The 21,776-nt window shown below is 48.9% G+C and overlaps 1 protein-coding gene across 4 annotated transcripts in view; it reads left to right on the top strand.

The window, feature by feature from the left end:
* Nucleotides 1–21,776, top strand: part of CREB3L1 (cAMP responsive element binding protein 3 like 1) — a 54,813-nt gene that overhangs the window by 26,307 nt on the left and 6,730 nt on the right. The window contains exons 3-12 of one of the 4 annotated variants that reach the window (XM_051620400.1): nt 3,645–3,805; nt 5,412–5,490; nt 6,439–6,599; nt 9,419–9,568; nt 10,351–10,409; nt 12,202–12,270; nt 14,106–14,205; nt 18,219–18,339; nt 18,814–19,060; nt 19,468–21,732. In XM_051620400.1, the coding sequence (XP_051476360.1) occupies nt 3,645–3,805; nt 5,412–5,490; nt 6,439–6,599; nt 9,419–9,568; nt 10,351–10,409; nt 12,202–12,270; nt 14,106–14,205; nt 18,219–18,339; nt 18,814–19,060; nt 19,468–19,504 (1,184 nt within the window). In that variant the 3' untranslated portion in view covers nt 19,505–21,732. Of the gene's footprint in view, nt 1–3,644; nt 3,806–5,411; nt 5,491–6,438; nt 6,600–9,418; nt 9,569–10,350; nt 10,410–12,201; nt 12,271–14,105; nt 14,206–18,218; nt 18,340–18,813; nt 19,061–19,467; nt 21,733–21,776 lie in introns of those variants that run through there. The other 3 variants (XM_051620398.1, XM_051620399.1, XM_051620397.1) reach the window with 3 other exon arrangements.

The following is a 21,776-nucleotide window of genomic DNA, read 5'->3' as shown; positions in this document are numbered from 1 at the left end:
AGTGTGAGTTTGTAGAAAGCAGTGAAATGAAGTCTGCCTGCATGAAGCTACCTCAGGGACTTCTCTCTGAGACACTTGTCACCACTTCTGCTGCACTCCTCTTTGTCTGGATGTGTCCCTGCTTCAGCTGCAGTGTCTCCTGAATGGAGTGCAACACTGATCCTTGGGCAGAGGCTGTACAGCCTGTAACCCGGGAGAGCTTGAGATGGACCTCACACTTGGTCTCTGGGAGTGCAGGCCAGCTCTACACCAGCAGTAAGGCCTAGTATTAATGTGGGAGGTACAGGGGTATCTGTGCACCCAGTCCAGCAGTGGGGCAATTCAACCCATCTTTCCAGGGCTATCTTGGCTTGTAATTGGATGTGAGTCATAATGCTAGTGTAGTCCTGAGTCATGTCCAGTGTTTATAACACTGTGCAGTCCTTTTGGCATAGCTCCCCAATCCTTTTAGACATTCACTTCAAATTAATTACCCAGGAATGGCTTTTCCTTAACATTAGGCAAGCTTGGTCTGCAGAGCTCCTCAGGAATGCCTGGGCTCTGTCTAGGCTTGGAGTTGGCTGAGGATTGCTATTTATCAGCTTTTTCCCATCTTTTCTGCAGATCTTCAAAACACTTCCAAATCCTGCCCTTTCCCACATGGTTCCCACTAACATGGGTCAGCTAGGGCAAGCTGCTGGGTGCATTGTGACCCTGCTTATCAGTGGAGACTGCTTTCCAGATGGTTTGCAAATTCAGACTGGCTGCTTAACTTCTCAGTACCAGCCGTCAGTTCTGCAGGGTGTGATTTGATGCCAGGAGCAGGGAGAGCCCAAGCTGTGCACAACAGCATGTGCTGGACCAGCCTCAGGCTAGTGCCCATACTCCTGTACAGGTCCTGTTTCCTCACTGCGCTGTGCCTCTCCTCCTCAACCCAGAGCAGCTGTGGCTACCTCTCAGCCATACTTCTTCCCATTATGTACAGAGTATCTAGAGCAAGGGATGAGCTTCCTGACATGCCTCACACACCAACAATACAGGGAAATCTGCAGTTGTTACAGGCTGGCCATACCTCTGAAACATCCTCTCAGGCAGTAGAACATATGTGTCCACAGAAAATGCCTTCTCCTCAGTCTCTCATTGACCCTTTAATGGCTTATGTGTTTCTGATTCTGTAACCCAGTCGCTCCCCAGATATATCTCTGATGGTGGGAAAGAGAGCAGGCTCAGAATGTAGACAGGAAGTGGGAGGACAGAGTATACTTATTTGGGTGCCTGCTCCTTGAACTGTCTGGACTGATAGCACTGGGGATGCTCTCTCACGGAGTCGAGTCTGGATGGGGAGAGCCCTTGGTGGTCTGCTCTCCCTTGTCTAGTAACTTGCTTCAGCAGCAGTCCTCCCAGACAGAGATGCCCCACCCCTCTGAGAAAAAGAGAGAGACAGAGTTTTGCAACAGAAAGGGAGGATGAGGAAGATGAGCCTTAAAATTACAGGAAGGGAACTTCAGATTAGCCAGTAGGCAAAACCTTTCCATAGTGGGCATAGTGAAATTGTAGAAGAGATTCAGTGAGGAAGCTGTGTACTCTTCATCACTTTTCAGAGGGTTGAGATCAAGTCAGACAACCATCTGTCAGGACTGATGCAGATTTTAATTGAACTTGCCTAGAGCGGTTGGGATAGACTGGAAGCCCTCTCATAGCCCCTCATTTCTGTGACAGGCTGTGATTAGGCACAATAATTCAGTCCAAGTTTTCTGGCTGCAAACACTTCTGGCTGTGTAATACTTTGCCTCCTTCTATCAGAATGGGCTTGTCTGCATACCAGGGGTAACTGGGACTTCGCTGCCAGCTGTGGGCTTGGTGTCCTTAGCAGGACGGAGAAAATGCAACTCAGTCTGTGTCTGCACAGTAGCCTCTACGTTTTCATGGCTGTACAGTGCACCCCTGCTTGAGATGCTGCCTGATGCTGTTGGCTCTGCTGCATTGTGGGAAGCTCTAAGAAGTGGTCCAGCAGCTCTGAGAGCAGCGCATAAGTCATATGCAGACAGAACAGCCACGGGGACTCGTATTTGTGCTTGAAAATGTCCAGTCACACAGGGAGCTGGAAGGAATGAGCCTCTGCTAGAGAGACCTGTCTAGGCAGCAAAATAAGAGGTGCTAGACCAAAGACAGGAAGGCAATGTACTCCACTGGCAAGGGAACACCATGTTAACAGATACAATTCTTGCCCAGTCTTCAACACTACTGTGTCTATGCAAAAGCCAGAGGCAGGATTCTTCCCTGTCATCTCCTGAGGGCAATAGAGCCTGACTTGAGGTTAAGTTACCTTTAAGTTTAGTTCAGATATCAGCTTCCACACAAAGAGCTGCTTGCTTATACTCTTTATTGTGCAGGCTTTTCTGAAGCTTAGAAGGACCTTTTTCCCCCTCTCCTCTTGCCAGCACATCTTCTAGACTGAGACCTGCACTGCAGAGCTGCTTTGGGCAGTAGGCAGCACCCCTGGGTCTGTGAGTGCTGTATGCATAGAGCAGTGCAGAGCAGTCAGGGATTGAGCCTGACTGTGGCTTCACGTTGAGCCAACTGGGGCACTGTTTGTTGACACACTTAGCAATAGTTTGTCCTGTGTCAAGACAAATGCATTCCTCACTGTCAGATAAAAAGGGGAAGGGAGGAAGATGCAGGCTCCAGGCCAGCTAGGAGTAGCTTTTTGGCAGGCTGAAGTGTTTGAAGAGCAATGAGGGGACCAAAACTTCAGAGCAGAGCTCAGGCATTTATGCTGCCTAGCAGGTTTATTTCCCTATCTGAGCTGCAGCTTATCCACCGCTGCCTGAATCCCAGCTTCTGGGATTTCTGCTTCCAGTGACAAGCCACAGACATGCACAGGACAGAGCACACAGGGAGTGAGGGAAATGTGCCCACACAGCTCCATTCAGTTGTCTTGACACTTCCTTTCCCTGACTGCTGCTTCAGACCCTGCCAACAATGGCAGTAGGGCACGGCTGCAGACAGCAGCCCCCCTGAGCAGCATGGGGCGAAGGAAGGAGCCTCAGAGGTCAGACTGGGGGAGCAGCTGTGGGAGCAGCCGCTCAAGCAGCTGCCACATTGGACTTCCTTCCACACAACTGGACCTTCTTCCTCTTCTGTCATGCAACAAAGCTCTGGTACTTGGCACAGCATTGTCAGGAGGCCAAAGCAGCACATCCAGCCCTCCGTCAGCCTTCTGTTGTCTTTGTGCTTGCCCTCTTGCCAGGTCTCTAGCACAGAAATGGTGCTATTCTTGGTAACCCACCTGGCAGCTCTGTGATGCTGCCTAAAGAGCAACAGCCCAGCATCCTCCTCGTGCTGAGCCCTAAATATAAATAAGCTCCAGAGGATGAGACTGAGACATCACTGAGGGAAGAAGCCCTGCAGCTGTCTTCCAGCACTTGGGTTGCAGTGAGAGCAGAAGAGACATGATCCCTCTAGCTCTGTCCTGTCTGCTCCCCACACGCTGGGGGTTCATTCCCTTTTGTTCTGTGTGTTGTGGGCCTGCACATGCTTGTGTGGTGACAGTACTAAACTTGGAAAGGCAGCCTCCCCAGACGGGGGGAAGCTGTCTGCATGGGTTCTTTTTTTTCTTGTCCTGTTCTTGCTGGAGTTTGACTCTCACATTGTGCATGTTTCAGAGCTGGAGAATGGAGTGTGGTCGCTGGGGCCCAAGCTCTGCTCCATCATGGTGAAACAGGAACAGAACCTGGCTCTAGACCTGCCTGAGTCCCAGCTAGCTGCCAGCTCCATACCAGTACTGAACCTCAACCCTCTGCAGAGACTGCCAGTCCCCGAGGAGGTGAGCCCATCTAAGATCCATCGGGAACCCGGGCTCTCACACAGCAGCACCCCTGGTGATGTGGACTCAGCCATGTGGTTGCAGCATCCTGCTAGGTGATAAGCCACTGGACAGACAGGAGAAGGTGATACAAAGCCCACATACTACATTATTTGTCATTCTGCTCTTGAAATGGCAGTCAGAGGAGAAGCACACCTGATGCTGGCCAGAACTGTGTTCTGGATTCCTGCAGGCAAGCTACAAGACAGCTCATCCTTCCAGAGAAAACTATGGAAGGAGGGTGTTCTCCAGCAAGGAGGCTTTACAAACTTGGTTAAATACAAGCATGTTTCCTCAGCACAAAAGCCACTTTTGGCTTATTTTCATTTTTCAGAGAACAGTGTCAATTAATGTGATGCTAGTGACCCCTCTATTCCTGAGTATAAACCCCTGCTCTGCCACTGTCTTTATCATGGCCTTGGGCTTATCATGTGGCCTCTCACTTCTCTCAGCTGCTCACTGGAAATGGAGGTCCTGCTCCAGGTCCTGCTTGCTTTTTCCTATGAAGCAGCTGGAATTATTATTTCTGTGAAACAAGGAGCCATCTCTTTTGGTAATATCTAAGTTCTTAAGAAGTCTGTCTGTCTGAAGGAGGCTCACTTATGTCATCAGCTCATGGGTGTAAATTGGGGGTTCAGTTCATCTGCCCTTGAGTCCAGCCATGTTGGATGGGAAGGTCTGACCAGTCTCACACAGACCATGGCTATCTTGGAGCAGCTCAGTAGATAAGATTAGAGCATTTCAGGGGTTCACTTCCTTTTTTCACTCATGCTGAGCATCTTCCCATTTAAACAATCCAAAACAAATGGGTGCTTCCAGCCAAAACTGTGCACAAAATTCCTCCATTATTTACACAGCTTGAACTTGCTGTGGCCTTGAAGTTCTGCTGTGTGTGCTCAGCAGCCACACCATGGTGCTCTCTCAGCTGTGTTTACAGTCTGGAGGAGTTTGCAATGTGTCTGTTTAGTGTAAAAACTCACCCAGCCTATGGTGGGCTGGGGACTGGTGAGCTAGGGAGCTGAGGGGCAGCATAGCCCAGATGGGAATAAATCTACTCTTTATTTAACTCTCAGTTTCCTCCAACTGGAAACAGCTGCCCGGCAGCCCTGGTGAAGATCATGTGAGCAGGACAGGGGATTTGTTCTGTTTCTGTACAACCTCTATACTCCCATTTCTAATGAAGACAGATAGAGAGGAACTTCCCATGATAATACATAGGTTGATTTGAATTGCAATGTCTGGGTCTAGCAAGGGAAGAATTGCTAAGGATAAAAGTGCTCTCCCTTTTGGAGGTACTCAGTGCACAGCTTGGCAGCACATCCATCTGCCACTACTTCTTCCTCTGCAAATGTGTTTGCAGTCTGTGTGCCCAGCAACAACGGACTTCAGGGGGCTTATGTTTGGACTCCTGGTGTCTGTTCTGTGTGGTGAGAGGTTGCTTTGGGGCAGAGCTGTGAGACAGGGCAGTATAGAGAGCAGGGAAGCAGTGGCTATGAACAGAACTGTGGGAGCCCTCTGGGTGGGGACAATGGCAGTGCCCAGAGCTCTTTCTGCTTCTCTTCCACAGACTCCCATAGAAATGACTCCAGCACCTGTGATCAAAGCTGAACCCAAGGAGGTGAACCAGTTTCTAAATGTACCTGCAGGTAAGTAGATAGAATTTGCTGGTCAGCTTATCCCTGTATTACTTAGATCTAGATCATTACAATATAGGGAGGAAAGATAACACCTGAGAGCAGAGCCATGCATGCAAGGTAATACTGGGGCACAGACCAACAGAGGAGTGAGCATTGCATTGTTCCAACTCAGATCAGTGTGTGGACCAGCAGGCACACACAAAATTATTCAGACAGGGACTCCCAGGCAAAACAGGCTACCTCAGAGTTGGAAATATGCAAAGAGTGCCTTTAAAATCCTCAGAGGGACTGTAGTGTTATCCAAAAACAACCATCTAAAAGTCAGGAAATTCAGGATCCAGTTTAATTTGAAAGAAACCCAACCATCTGAAAATCTGCCGATGCACAAAGGAAAGCACTATAGGAACTCCCACTGCCGCAGAGAGACTTTTTCTTAGGCATATTCCCACCTCCATTAAGGCCCCCAGGGCTCTCCAGTACAAAGTGGGGACAGTTTTCAAGTGCTTGGCAACCAACTGAGTGACCTGAGCCCTTTGCATCAAGTGTGCTGGCAAGAGTGTTATCCCTGCGGTACTTTTGGAAGAGCTCTTCTCTTACAGAGCTTCCTGTGCTTGTGAACAAACTCTGGAGCAAAACATCACAGGCTTTGTGCTCCATTTTGGTTGACACTGGAGTCCTTTATTGCTTTGTAAATAACTTTAGTGTCTTGGCAAAGCCACTACCAGCTCTCTGACTCCTGTAGTTCCTAGTTTAGCACATTTGAGGTCAGTCTCAGCTCTGTCTTGGGCAGCGTTCAGTCCAGCCTTGTTCTCAGACTCACCCTGTCTTGTGAGACTCATCACCCTCTCCTTTCAGTCCTGTGTCACGGCAGTGTCTTTTTCTGTTGCCACTCAGGGTCCTGTACCTGTACCAACAGTCTGACATGAGAGCCATTGACATTATCTCCTTATTTCTCAGTAGATGACCTGGTGCAGATGCCTCCAACTCCACCCAGCAGCCACGGCAGTGACAGCGATGGATCCCAGAGCCCCCGGTCCCTGCCTCCCTCCAGCCCAGCCCGACCTGCTGCTCGCTCTTCTGCTGCCATCTCCTCCTCACCTCTCCTCACAGCACCACACGTAAGGAGGCATCAGGACTTCACTGGGACACAGGGTTCCTGGGTGCTTAGGGTGGGCTGGAGGCTTTCTGAGGCTCGTGTGGAGGATTCTGCCCTTTTTAAGGTCTCCAAGCTGAAATCATAGAATCATAGAAGCATAGAATTTTAGGGGTTGGAAGAGACCTCTAGAGATCATCTAGCCCAACAGCCCAGCCAAACAGGATCACCTAGGGCAGGTCATACTGAAATGCATTCAGGAGAGTTTTGAAAGTCTCCAGAGAAGGAGACTCCACAACCTCTCTGGGGAGCCTGTTCCAGTGCTCCATAATCCTCACAGTAAAGAAGTTCCTCCTCATGTTGAGGTGGAACTTCCTGTGTTCTAGCTTATACCCATTGCTTCTTGTCATATTACTGGGCACCACCAAAAAGAGACTGGCCCCTTCCTCTTGACACCCATCCCTCAGATATTTATAGCACATGCAAGAGAAGGTTATCAGGAGTAGTGAGCATGGATTTACCAAGAGGACTTCATGCTTGACTAATATGATAGCCTTCTGTGATGTTGTGACTGAAATGATAGATGCAGGGAGACCAGAGCATATAGGAAGGCTTTTGACAGTCTCCCATAACATACTTGTGAGCAAGCTCAGAATATGTGGGATAAAAGAATGGATAGTGAGATGGTCTAAGAACTGGCTACATGATAGAACTCAAAGAGTGGTGATCAATGGTGCAGAGTCCAGCTGGAGACTTGTAATTAGTGGAGTCTCTCAAGGATCAGTGCTGGGTCCAGTCCTGTTCAACATCTTTATCAGTGACCTTGATGTTGGGACAGTGTCTTCTCAGCATGTTTGCTGATGATACAAAGCTGGGAGGATTGGCTGATTCACCTGAAGGCTGTGCAGCCATTCAGCGAGATTTGGACAGGCTGGAGAGCTGGGCAAAGAGGAACACTATGAGGTTCAACAAGAACAGAGTCCTGCACCTGGGAAGGAACAACAAAATGCACCAGTACAGTTTAGGAGGTGATCTGCTAGAGAGCAGCTACGTGGACAAGGACCTTGAAGTCCTGGTAGGCAACAAGTTATCCATGGGACAACAATGTGCCCTTGTGGCCAAGAAGGCCAATGGTATCTTGGGGTGCATTAGAAGGAGTGTGTCCAGCAGATCAAGGGAGGTTCTCCTCCCCTTTACTCATCCCTGGTGAGACCTCACTTGGAGCACTGTGTCCAGTTCTGGGCTCTCCAGTTCAAGAGGGTCAAGGATCTACTTGAGAGAGTCCAATGAAGGGCTACAAGGATGATGAAGGGACTAGAACACCTGCTTTACAAGGAAAGGCTGAGAGACCTGGGGCTTTTCAGTCCAGAGAGGAGAAGGCTGGGGGGGGATCTAATTAATGTCTATAAATACATGAGGGCTGGGCATCAAGAAGGCAAGGACAAGCCCTTTTCACTTTTTCACTGTGATAGGATGAGGGAGCAATGGATTAAAGCCCAAGCACAGGAAGTTCCACCTCAACATGAGGAAGAACCTCTTTACTGTGAGGGTTTCATAAGCACTGGGACAGGCTTCCCAGAGTGGTTGTGGAATCTCCTTCTCTGGAGACTTTCCAGACCTGTCTGGATCCCTTTCTGAGTGTTCTGCCCTAGTTTGTTTTTGGTTTTTGGTCCCACTCTGCGGGGAGTGGGGGAGAGGGGGGCTTGATGATCTTCAGAGGTCCCTTCCAGCCCCTAATATTCTGTAATTCTATGACATTAATAAGATTCCCTCTGTGCCTTCTCTTCTCAAGACTAAACAGCCCTAGTTCTCTCAGCCTTTCTTCATAGGAGAGATGTTAAAGTCATCCTTGTAGGTTTCTGTTGGACTCTCTCCAGTAGATCCCTGTTTCTCTTGAATTGGGGAACCCAAAACTGGACATAGTATTCCAGGTGTGGTCTCACCAGGGCAGAGTAGAGGGGGAGGAAAACCTCCCTAGACCTACTGGACACACTTCTTTTAATGCACCCCAGGATACCATTGGCTCTCTTGGCCACAAGGCCATTTCCAGCAGGATGGCCCCAAATCTGTACTGGTGCCTGGTGTTATTCCTCCCCAGGTACAGGACACTACACTTGTCCTTACTGAACTTCATTAGGTTCACCTTTAACCCAGCTCTCTAGCCTGTCCTAGATCTCGGTGGATGGCAGCACAGCCCTCTGGTGTGTCAGCCACCCCTCCCAGTTTCGTATCATCTGCAAACTTGCTGAGGGTACACTCTATCCCCTCATCCAGGTCGTTGATGAAGATACTGAACAAAACTGGATCTAGTACTTATCCCTGGGGAACACCACTGGCCACAGGCCTCCAGTTTGCCTCTGTTCTCTGGCAAGGCAATGCGATGTCTTAGCCACAGGGGTGTGGAAAAACAGTTGTGCTCACAGGAGTGAGGACGTGCAATGAGTCTTGCACAATACCTGCCTTGGTTTAGGAAGTGCTGTCTTTCACCCTGTACTTTGGGAAATGGCCTTTGCACTGGAGGACTTTGAGGACATTAATGGAAGAGAAGGGAATAACTGAGAATTCCAATAACAAGACTGTTTTTTAACCATTGCCCAAAAGTTCTTCAGCAGTGTCCTGCAGTGCAAATGTGTAGCCAGCCTCACCAGGGAGAAGCAGCTGTCCTCCTGAGTAAAAGGGGAAGGCAGCTGCAGAGCTATGCCCGCAGGATCAAGCTGAGAGCAGGAAAGAGCACTGCCCTGCACCTGTTTGCACTGAGTCCCTAGCTGCTCTGCAAGGCTTCAAAGAGAACCACTGGGATAGGACTCCTTGCTGATGCTGAGAGCTGCTCTCTGTGTGTTTCAGAAGTTACAAGGGACCTCTGGCCCACTGCTCTTGACTGAAGAGGAGAAACGCACCTTGATTGCTGAGGGCTACCCCATTCCTACCAAGCTCCCCCTCACCAAAGCAGAGGAGAAAGCACTGAAGAGGGTCAGGAGGAAAATCAAGAACAAGGTGACTGTTCAAAAAAAACCCATAATCCTACAGTTCCCATGATTCCAGAGCATCCTTGGCTGACCAGTGCTGTAGTTGCCCTCACCTCCTCAGCTGCAGTGCAGCTCAGAAGAGGTGGGATCCTCCTGCCTTTGGTGCACTAGTATGAGCCTTCCAACCCACAGAAAAGGTGCCATGGGGCATCTTTGCATGAGTGCTGTGCATGCAGCTGTATCTGGGGAGTGTGGCTTCCAGCCCAACTCCTGCAAGTGTGTGGTCTGTGATGGGCACCACAAGCTAAGGCATCAGAGATCAGGCCTGGTCAAGCCTTGCTTGGGGGTGGGGAAGCAAGAGCCATTGCATGGTGGAGGATGAGTGATGCACAGAGCTCATTAGCCAGGCAGAGGCTGTGAGACTAGACTGTGAATAGAAAGCATCCCATGGAAGAAATTATGAGACCCTGAGTCAGTCACCCAGTGACTCAGAAGTGGTCTGTGGCCACAGCACGTATCCATGTGAGTCAGACGAGTTCAAAGCAACCCTGAAGATGCTCTCAGAAGCAAGGGGGTCCAGCATACTGCAACAAATGGTTGTGGCCTACAGGCCAAAGAAGGCTACATCCCTGCAGCATCCATCCCTCCCAGTTTTGGCCTCAGACCAGTAGCAATGGCAGACTGGAAGGTGACTTCCCCATTTACCTTTAGGGGTGCTGTGTGCAGGGAGCAGACAAGATGAGGGAGCCACAAAGAAATGTCTAGAGGCTTATGATAATGACTCCTCTCTGATGGCTGACCCCCTCACAGATCTCTGCTCAGGAGAGTCGCCGGAAGAAGAAAGAGTACGTGGAGTGTCTAGAGAAAAAGTAAGTTCCTTCTTCTCAGTCCTAACTTTTAAAAAGGAGCCCTGTCCATGCACAGCCCGCCTTTCTAGTGCTTTTGTCTCTGAATTTCTCAAAGAGTACGATTCCTTGGAAAGCTGGCTGCACAGAAGTTTGGTTTGGGATCCAGCCCCTACTCCCCTCTCTCCTAGAAATTCTCTTGCTGGATAAAGATTGTTCTAGAAACCTTTTGTTTCCAACTGCTTAGTTTGGCTGGTCCCCTGCAGAACACAGGCCATTTTGCCTACCAAGAAAGTAGGATTTGAGGTAAGAAAGAGTCATGTTTCCCCCACTAGAAGTTGCCTATATTCTGTCAGTCCTGTAAGTTTCTGGCCCTCTGGGGGACTGAACACAGCTTTTACCCCTCTCTTCTCATGAGGGTGGACACAAAAGCATTTGACAGCAATAAAAACCTTGAACTAGAGTTATTCCCCACTCTCTCTCCCCTTCCACATTTCCCTGCATGAGCTTTGTTTTTCTCCTTGCAACCCTGAGGTCCTGCATGCGTGGCAGGCATAAGGCAAAGGTGACATCACATGACACTGATGTGGTAGAAAATAACTCTTAGAGACCAGAACCTGTGATCCTCTTTCTACTATCAGCCCCTGATGGGCATTCCCAGTCCAAGAAGAATGCTGGGGTCCAGGTGCAAACTCACATGTCTGTTTAAATACCATCTTGTTCCTGTTACTAGCACCATCCTGAATGAAAACAGATGATTTGAGTCACCTTCAAGTTCTCCTGCCCTTCCATAAGCAGCACCCTGGCGTGCACGTGTGTGTCCAGGCATCAGAGCACGTGACCTCCAGTTAGTGTCCCACACTGACACCCAGATCCTTCAAGCTGGGGATGGGGAGTTGGCTGGCCTCGCTCAAGTGGCAGGTCCAGGGCTTTCTGTGCTGGGGCCTCTTCCCCAGACGTGGCTGTGGTGCCTGTATGTGCTCAGCGGTTTGTTACACCAGCGCGTTGCTGTGACAGATGGCTTTCAAACAATGCCAGGTTTAAATGTGAACCAAAAGCAGCATTCAGGGAATTTTGTTAATGCTACAAGTATTTGGTCAACTTGGCTTTCTGTAAGAGCTGGTTTGTCAAGACCTGTACTTTTGAGTCCTTTACCGTTCAGTTTGACACCTTTGTTGCAAGCCCAGTTTTTACACGGAACACCTGGTTCGGAGGCAGCACTGGAAACCTCTAGCAGGATCAGGCTGTGTTCCTGGCCTGCCTTCCTCCGAGCGTGCAGACATTCCCCTTTCCTCCTCCCCTTAACTAACCACTTTCCCTTCCGAAGCAGTGGCAGTGAGCCTGCAAGTTCTCTGCTGCCCTCAAGTGCCTGCAGTCGGAGCTGGCCCAGCGTTTGCACTGAACTGCCTGGTCTACGTGGGCAGGGTGCACAGTAGGGCCAAGGTTCTCAGTCTGAGTGGCAGAGGTTTGAATTTGCCCATCTCCTCCTTTTCCATGCTCCTTAGAGGGGTTTGGAAGTGATGGAAATGCCTACATAGCTTTGGTCTGTCCTGACTTGACCTCCTGTGACTGGGTGCTACTGACTTTCCCAGCCCTTGGGAAAGCCTGAAGTCACACAGCTGTCCAGCTGCAATCTCATCCCTGGTCCTTTGAGGCTGGCTGAAGCCAGCTGGGTAAAGGACATCTGGCTCCAGGACCATATCTGCAGGTGATGGATGGGGCCACCAAGCCTCCACACCCTGAGAGAGGCAAGGACTATATTTGCTTTGTTTGTCTGGCCTCTGTAACTAACCAACTATGGGTTTTATTTCCACAGAGTTGAGACGTACACAACAGAAAACAATGAACTCTGGAAAAAAGTGGAGACCTTAGAGAATGCAAACAGGTAAGAGAGGCTAGACCTGACCCTTGGTGGGCAGGAAGGGAAGCCTGGGGAGTGTTGGGGCAGGAGGGCAAGAAGAGAAAGGCAGGCTCCCCCAGTTCCAGGTGAGATAAGTCCTGCTCAGTGAGGCACTGGTTTTCAGCCCGTGGCAGCAGCAAGGCAGCTGGGTTTGGTTAGTGAGCCTGGAATGTTTGTGTTGGGACCAGGCCGTGCTGCAGAAAGGGGAGGGATGGGGGGAAGGCATCTTTCTCACATCTCTTCCTCCTTCTCCCTGTAGCCCTTTGGGCTCATGTTGCCCTCCCCATTGCCCTCCAGGCCTCTGGCTGTCTCCAGGGCAGTTGCACTGAGGGAAGCCCCTCACACCAGCCTCTCAGCCCCATTATTTCTGCTCTTGGCCTCTTCAGAGGAATACAAGGCCCTGGGCATAATGTGGTTGTTTCAGGTTTCTCTTGAGAAAGAGCTGAACAGACTTGGTGAATAACAGACTTGTGCTCCTAATATGCAGAGCTGGTCAACTGATCACCAGGGGAATTTGGTCCCGTGGAAGCAAATAATGAAGACTCCCACCCCTGTAGCTGGGATGGGCAGCAGGAGCTGGAGGAAGGCCCAGCTATGCTCCCTCTAACTGGGTGCAATAGGTGTGAGCAAGGACAGGGCCAGCTGCTGAGGGAGGAAGCTCATTTCTATAGCCCTGTTTCTATAATACCCAGCTACAATTGAAGGGAAGAGCCAGTCCCCCCACCCCACTCTCTGCTGCCACTACAGTTTGTGGAGTACTCTCTAAGGCTCTGCTGCACTCCTTCCTACCATCCATGACACAAGTGCTGGAGCCCTGGCTGCCAGGCCAGCCAATGGTGCTGGGACCAGGCATGGTCTGGCTGAGGTGTGTGCAAGTGGCTGAGAACCTCCCAGCTGCCCAGCTACTCTCATCCACAAGGGACAGCTTGATGCATGTCCTTGCTGGGAGTGCAGGCAGCCCCTGCTGCTGAAAAAGCATGAGCCCCACCCTGCAAAATCAGGAGATTGGCCTAAAACGCAGGATTTTTAAAATTATTTTTTTTTAAATAGCACATTGTGTTCTTTCTGATTTGGTTTGGTTTTTAAGAACTGCCAGTGGGATGCCCTGTGCTTCTCTTCACACAAACAAGGAACAGAAGAGAATTTGGAAAAAGACAAAGCTGGGATTCTCCTGCAATCTCCTGGCTCCAGGATCTGGCATTTTATAAAAGCTCAAACATATTTGTGTAAGCCAGTTAGTATTCCCAGGGGAAAACACTCAGTAGTCTGCATTTCAGTAGTTTGCAGCCCTTGGGAACTGTGTGCTCCATGGTCTCCCTCCTCACAAATTTCATCACCAGCCCAATGAAGGGTTCAGTGGCTCTGAGTAACACACCTACCACTATTCTGTGCTTATGTGTGCTGATGCTCATGTTCAGTTAAATGGGGCAGAGAGACCTTAGCATGTGTTCCAGCCAGGGCAGCCAGAGAATGAATTAATCGCTGAACTCAATATTTGCCTTTGCCCATATCCCTCTTCAGAGTTTGCCAAGATGGAAGAAGCTGGAGGAGAGCAAAATTGGTTTTTATTTCTCTCTACACCATATGGCTCAGGGCACAGGTCGAGATGCAGAGCATGTATCTCTTGAGAGAAGGGGGAGCAGGCAGGCCCGTGCTTGAAGTCTGACCTGACTACAAACTTCAGCCACTCTCCCAGAGTTTGGTTTTCCTGGTAGCCCACCTCTCCACTGCTTTGGGAGATGACTGGCTGGGCTTTGAGGCACCACTTCCTGGTTGTTACCTCCTTATCAAGTCTTAATTTGGGTTATTTCCTATCCTAGGACTCTGCTCCAGCAGTTACAGAAGCTGCAGGCTCTAGTAGCTGGGAAAGTCTCCCGACCTTACAAAATGGCTTCCACACAGACTGGGACGTGCCTAATGGTATGAGCTTCATATCCATCTTCCTATTTGCCATGATTTCCCAGACAGCTTTGTGAATTGCTCATCTCTTCCGTGCTGCCTGGCTCTGTTGCCACTTACATCTGATCTCTCCTTTTGTCTAAGAGTCACCAGAACTGGGCCCTGTGTCATACATACATGGGTCGTGTCAGTTATTGATGCAATGGTATTAGAAAAAATCCTGTGTTTTCACTGTCGTGTTCTTTGGGCAAAATAGCACTTTATTTGCTTTTCATTTGCTATCAGCCATTCAGCAAAAATCTTCAATGAGTTTCTAATCATAATGGGCAGAGTTTTCTTTTGCGGAGTTCGTAATGCTTAATGTTTAACTCAGCAGGGCAGACAAACAGTTCAAGAATTCCCCCCAGTGGGCATTACCTCGCATTTATCAGCAATAAATGGCGTCTGCTCTTGCTATAGGCAAGCACATCAGGCTATGTTAAATCCACCTGGAATTCTCTTTGTTTGCCCTTTTGCCTAACCAAAATGATTCAGGGTTGTCTGCTGGTTTTAGTAGTCCCTGTTTGCCTCTTGTTTCTCATAGTGGAGAGTGGTTCTCCAGAGTGGTTAAGCAATATTGGCTTCACTGTGGAGCTTTGGAGCATGCCAGTATGTGGCCATAAATAGACTGAATTGCTTATTCTTCATCCCATTTTTTGCCAGGGGGAAAGTTTCTGATCCATTATAAAAATATAACCTTCAACCCTGTGATGTCTTTGCAGGATTGTCGTAGTAGCTGCTTGAGACAAATTTGTCAAAGTTAGTTATCTGTATCTAGTTATTCTGTACTGTTAACAGTCATGAAATCCAAACAGATGGTGAGGTGCTTGCCCCACTTTCTCAGCACCCTCAGTGTCCTGAGGGGTTGTTTTTTGCACTTGGTTCAATCAGTTTCCTTGGTTCCAGAGCCCCTGTTCTGAAATTTCTAGCACTTTCTCCTTTCAAAATCTGCTGAGACTTCTGCTACTCTTTGCTGCCTCTGTGTCAGACCAGATTTTAATGACCTGTCTTTTCTGTTGGCTGCTCTGTGGCTTCATTCCCAAGTTCTTTTCACATTTTGGGTGTGACCCAGCTGAGCCCAGTGACTCATTGCTCCTTAATGCAGCAGCTCATCAGAGCACCCCTGGCTCCAGCAGTTCTTCATTGCTGCTACCTGGAATGAGCAAGTCCAGGAGAGATGCTTTGCAGACATCCCCAGAGCTATAGGCTGGCAAAATACCTAATTTAGCTTCCCAATAATGTCTTATCTTTCCTTGCTGCTCCCTTCATTCCACGCATCCCAGCCCACACACCGACTCACTCAGGCTTCTTAGTTCTGAAGCATTTCAAGAATTCGTAATTGGTTATTCTATCTTTGGCCAGTTCATCTCTTAGGCCTCCAAGTTTTCCATTTTCAAATACAGCACTCCTTATCACAACAGATACGTAGAATCATCATGCCTTGCAGCATGGGAGTGGAGCAAAGTACCCTTCTTTTTTAGCTCTGTGTCATTCCTGCTGGGTATTTGTCCAGCCAGTTTCTGAAGGCCTCCAGTGATGAGAAGTCCTCAGCCTCCTCAGGCAAACCATTCCAGTGCTTTGTTATCTTTCCCAGATAAAGCTTTCTTGCTATCTTGTCTCAGTCTTCCTTGCAACAGCTTAAGCCTATTACAACTTCTGCCCACTGTAAGCAAGATCAGTTTACACTCCCTTTGTGCAGTACATTTTACATATGTAAAAACTGTTGTTTTCAAGCAACTCCCTTCAGTCTGCTTGGCTAAATCACCATAATTTCTTCAGTCTTCCCTTGTAGGTTGAGTTACTGAACAAACAGCAGCTTGTTCCTGGAGCGCTCTTCCAGACTTTCTCCAATTGCCCTGTGTCCTTTTGGAAGTACAAGGCCCAAAGCTGTAAAATTGTTCCACCTGAAGGGCAGTGCAGACCCAGCCAGGCAGCCAGCAAACTGTTCATACTGCCTGGGCTGAGATTTGCCCTTTGCAAAGTGACACCCACTTGTGCCCACTTTGTGCTCTGTAGTCCCCAATCCTCTTCTGTACAACAGCTGCCTGGCCATGTCATCGCTGACATGTTTTCTTTACTAATCAGTCCTTCCACTTCACAGGTCTCAGCAGGTCTTGGCAGTGATCTGTATGGATCTGCCCAATGTTCCTGTGGATCACTTCTCCCCATGGTCAAGATTATTCTGAATTTGGATCCTGGCCAAAATCCAGCCTACTTGTAGTCTCTTCCATCTGAAGATTTGATGAAGTGTATTATCCCAAGTCAAGCCTAAAAATATTGAATCTTGCCAGAGTCATAATGGGTCTCTCCACTACTCCAGCTGCTACTTCTTCCCAATTTGACAGTGAACCATTTGATAACTACACTCTCAGGATTTCTGTGTTGTTTTTTTTTTATTATTAATTTTGCCTCTACCTTTTCAACTGGATTTGCAGTATTTTCCTCTAGCTTAGTTTCTCCCACTTCTTAAGAGGTCAAAATGGTGAGATGGACGAAATCTGTGAAATAAATGGTACTCAGAGTCAAACCAAGAGTTATTGCTATGAGCAATTACAGAGCTTGAACTGGAACTGTATCCAAGCATCAATCAGAGTTAACCTGAAACAAAACAGATTAAAAACAATGCTGGTTTGCAAAGCCTCAGTTGAAAGCCCTGTTAAGGCAAGATGTTGAGTACACTGCTCTTTCTCAGCCCATAAAGCCTGTTTTGTTTTAGAAGAATAGGCTTCACAGGGCTGGCTCCCCTTTCTGGAAGTTGTGTTTGACTGTGATAATTCCAAGCAACATCTATTCAGAATTAATTTTTTTCTCCTGTTTTTGTGGAATAAGGGTTCTAAATCCCTAGTGTGCTGATCTGATGTGCTTAGCATCTATGCTGCCCATGTTTAATTTTCTTACTTTAAAGCCACCTATGAAGAGTCTGGACAATTAAAATCCCTCTTTACATCGTGTAGTATTCCTGTGCTATTATGTGATCTACATCTCTTGGAATCCACTGGTGGTCAAAATGACCTCCATGTACCAGCTTCTGTGTGTTACTTAGATATAGCTATTCTGAAAAGCAATCAAGCAATTGCTGGCTGTCCCCACAGGTCAAATGTAGCTAGTTTGTACCTAGGCAGTAGAAATGACCAAGAAGCATTGTCTCTTTGATGTGCTCAGTCTGAGCACTGAGATGGCAGCAGGTAGTTACACACCACCCACGGTACGTGGATATTCAGGTAGTAAGAATTTGGCTCTGTATCGTTTCCCATGTGTCCCCTCTTGTTCTGTACAGGTAGTTCCCTAAGCTCTATAGAGTCCCTTACATTCAGCACTGGCATCTCACTCTGCCACCATTATGGCAGAATTTGCAGACCTACCAGAGGAGGATTTCCAGGGAGCTTTCATCTGCCTCTCTCCTTTATCACTGCCCAGTAGCTCTGACTGGTCTGCCTGACAGCAGAAGGCATGGACACATGGTCCTGCATACGTGCATGCCAAGCATAAATTTAACCCTTTCCTTGGACTCTCCATCCTTGCTGTCAGGTATTAGGAGGCTGCAGTTCTGTTGTCACTTTTGTCCTCACATGGCCAGTAGCTTCTTTTTGCTATGTGCAGTGGTACCTCACAGATTTCTCCCAGTGAGCTTGTTTTCTTACAGGCCCTACTGAGCCAATGGTCAGGTTCCCTTTGGTCAAGGAAGAGTTAATCCTTTCTGGTGAGCCTTCCTTTTTCTCAGCTTGTTCCCTAGCTATGCCTTCCACCTTCTCTCATCAACTGGATGCGCAAGTTCTCACCATTGAACCAAAAATACTTCAAATAAAGCAACACAAGGAAGCTTCTCACTTCCTGTAGGTTGGTAGCATGGATTAGCAGAGCAAGCCCTTCCTTGGGGGACCCCAGCAACCCAGTTGCCAGCCTGACCACATGTCCTCATACAGCCCTGTGTTTGCTTCAGGGGAAGTATTTCCTCATGGCTAGCAGCACTAACTCTTTTCTGACCTCTGCTCTAGGTCCTGGCACTCTGTTTTGTTCTGATCCTGGGATCCCTGATGCCCTGTCTCCCTGAGTTCTCTTCAGCATCGCAAACAGTGAAAGCAACACCAGCACCAGACATTTACACAACTAGTAAGAGTGAGTCTAACATGGTTCTTCCATTTCACCCTGTCAAACCATTTCCTGCTCTTCTCTCAACACTCCTGGTTCAGGGATAGTGTCCTGCCCTTGGTGCCCACCCCATACACTGGGGCTGTGGTAAGGGGAGACTGCAGTCCTGTGAGTGGTACAAACTCTGATAACAGCACCTTATTTGGGCCTTTTTTCAATCTCTGCTAACCATTGTCCCAAGACATGACAAATGTCAAAGGAAGAAACATGAGGAAAAAGTCCCAGGGCAGATTGATTGTCTTCTGCAAAGCCTGTGTGCCCAGGGGGACATTTGCCTCCTGAAGCTGGGGGGAGGCAGGTGTCCTGCAGAGCAGGTCTCCTGCACAGGTACACATGGGCAAGGCCATAGCTGGGTGAGCATGTGCTGAAACCACCACTGTGACCCACACCCATGCAAGAGACCTTGTCTTCATCGTTAACCAGTGCTCTCCTTTTTTCCAGTTCAGTCACGGAGCCTCCTTTTCTATGATGAGGGTGCTGGCTCCTTAGAAGAGAGTTATAGCTCCTTCCTAACCATGGACCATCCCGAGGGGTGGGAAGCTGAAAAAGGGCAGTCTGAGGACGGAGGGCCTCATCTAGCCAGGACACATGAGACGGCCAAATATCTGAGCAAATCCCAGCTGGAGGGTTCTGACCAGAACCAAACTGACCCAACACTCACCCACCTCAAAGAGCAATTCCATGAGAGGTAAGCAGGTGGGGGCCACCCTCTGAGCCCAAAGACACAGCATGGTATCTGGGAGTGAGCAGCAGGCATGTTCCCTCTGCTGCAAGCTAAGGACAGCTGAGCTGCCTGAGACAGGCAATTATCTAAAGAGCAGGGGCTGGAGGAGACAAGTGCTGTAGGGAGCATAAGACCAAGCTTATTTTCTAGAGCAGAAGTCTGGGACTCAATAAAGCATTGTCTCATTGGCATAGAGCTAAGGAGGACTGGGTGATTCAGATGGTCCCAGGATTCCTGGTCATTCAGTGCCTTGGGGAAGGTCTCCATCCTCGTCAGAGCTAACCAGCTGAGCACACAGAGAGGTGAATTTGCATAGGAGGCTGCAATGAACCTTGAACCTTGACTGATGCCTTGTCTTTTCTTTTCCTTAGGGAGACAAGTTCCAGTGAGACAGCTGAATACTTGTAGCGGCTGCTGGACCTCAAGGCCTCATCTTTCTGATTGCAGCATTCCCTCCTCACTGAGCAACTGAGGAGACTTGGTGGGAGAGGACACTGCATTCAGACACTCTTAACTGGCCTTGGGTTCAGCTCTTCCCCTTCCCCATGTACGCCCCTGCCCCCTTAGTACTGATCTCTCTGGGGAGTCTCAGGACTGCCAGAACCAGCAAAAAATGTCTGGCGAAGCCTGAGATGCCCTCTTCTGGCCTTACCTCCTGCTTACATGAGCACACCCTATGGGTGTGGGCTCACCTTGGAGTGGAGGGAGATATGGGGAAGCCCTCAAACTATTCAGGTCTCTTCCCAAAGCCTCCAGACCAAGGGGGCTGTCCCAGGCATGTACCCCTTGGCTACATCAGATGCACCTGAAGGAGAGAGTGTGCTGGATTTACTGTCCTGCCAGGGCGGCTTAGGAGTGGGTGATGCTGGTGCTGGAGAGATGGCTCTGGAGAGTTTGAGCTCATTCCTTCCCCTCCATCTGTTACTATGTTTCTGCTTCCATTGAGAGAAAACCTAGTTCTTCTTTGCTCTGGTTTTCTCTTTATGGACATGCCTATATAACTTCCACGCCAACTATCTGCAAAGATCTGCACACAAACGGAGTGGGGGAGACAGATCCCAGACAGATAAACCACCATAAAAATTAGCCAGCAGCTTCTGGGCAACCAGAGCTCTGAAACAGAGTGCAGTTTTCCCCCACAACCCAGTTCTTCCCATCCTCTGCACCCCTGCTTTGACAGGGGTGGTATTTCCCTTTCTATTCCTAGCTTGGGCCCTACAGTGCGGTGCTAACCAGGCCAGTGGCCTTCTCACTCCATTCTGCAGGCCTCCTCCTTTGAGAGTGGGTGTGAAAAACCTGCTTCCATAGCCTGATCCCCATCCCAGCTCTTCATCCCCAATTCTGCTTCATGCCAAATGATGTCTTTTTTAGGAACTGCCAAGGAGAGCTCTGCAGCCCATCAGATAGGCATCATTCCCCTCACATACTCCATGTGCACAGCAGTGTTGTGAAAGACACTGAGGACATACTTGTCATCTCTGGTGACAGGTACATCTGTCAGGAAAGACTTGGCATGTTGGAATTGGCCAGGGTCACCAAAGACTGTTTTAGACCTCTTCCTTCAAGTCTTAGCACCAAAAGTAGCAAACTCATGCCATACCACACCCTTCAGGCCAGCCCTGCCAATTTTGGTGCTGAAATGAACTCACCTCAAGCCTATGTCATACTCTTCAGCACCCAGACACCCATTTCTGACCCTTCTTCCTCCCTGACAAAAGCCCTGCTGAAAGGCTCAAGTGTCTGCTCACTCCATTCCCTCAGCTGCCATTTGATGGAAGAACAATGTGGGACATGAGTATTGGAGATCTGGGATCCTGTGCACTCTGCCAGGTCTCACAGCAGGCACCTCTTTGGCTTATTTCTCTCCAAGCACCCGGGACTCACTCTGCACTGCCCCAGCAGCCCCTCCTCTCCCTCCAGGCTGGGAGTGGAGAGGGCTCTCCAGAGAGGAAGGATGGGACGGCTTTTGCTCAAGGACTGGGAGAAGTGAGGAAAGGGCCCTCACATCCCTCTTTTCTCCCTTTTAAAAACTTTTTTTGCCCCGTGAAGCCATTTAGGAAAAATTTGGACACAGCTAGCTGCAACCAACGTGCATGGCCAGTGGGATGAGGAAGAGGAAAGCCTTCAGCATAGCTCTGCTTTTCTCGAGGTTCACACAGGACCCACTGGCCACCAGATACCACTGCCTTCCCTGTCTTCCACCCCAGCACAAAGAACCACTGCCGGGTCCAAGCACACCCTCCTCCATCCCAACACTTCCACTGAGCATGTCCCAGTGCCTCCCACTCCCACCGTTGTACAGAGACCAAGAGCAGAACTCGTTTGTACATAATGAACCTTATTTTGTATTATTGCCAATCCCTTAAGATATTGTATTTTGGAGACTCTCAGATCCTATTTTCAGTATTGTATTTTATTAAGAATTAATGCGGGCTTGGCATCTATGAACTTCTTTCTTGTTAGCAGCTCACTTTCCCCTTATACTCCAGCAGCTGCCTCTTCCCTCCTGTTTGTTTTTTGTTTGGGTTTTGTTGGGTTTTTTGCTTTTTCAAGCCACCTTTCCCCCTCCTCCTATCACTTGCTCTGCATTTGCTTAGTGAAGCAAAATAAAAACAAAATAAAAAGATGCAGCATCAGCCCTGGGTTGACGGGTCCTTTCATTGAGGCATGGTTATCACAA

Source organism: Apus apus, chromosome 5, assembly GCF_020740795.1.
Source record: "Apus apus isolate bApuApu2 chromosome 5, bApuApu2.pri.cur, whole genome shotgun sequence".
Lineage (NCBI taxonomy): Eukaryota > Metazoa > Chordata > Aves > Apodiformes > Apodidae > Apus > Apus apus.
This window is presented reverse-complemented; position numbering and strand designations above follow the sequence as displayed.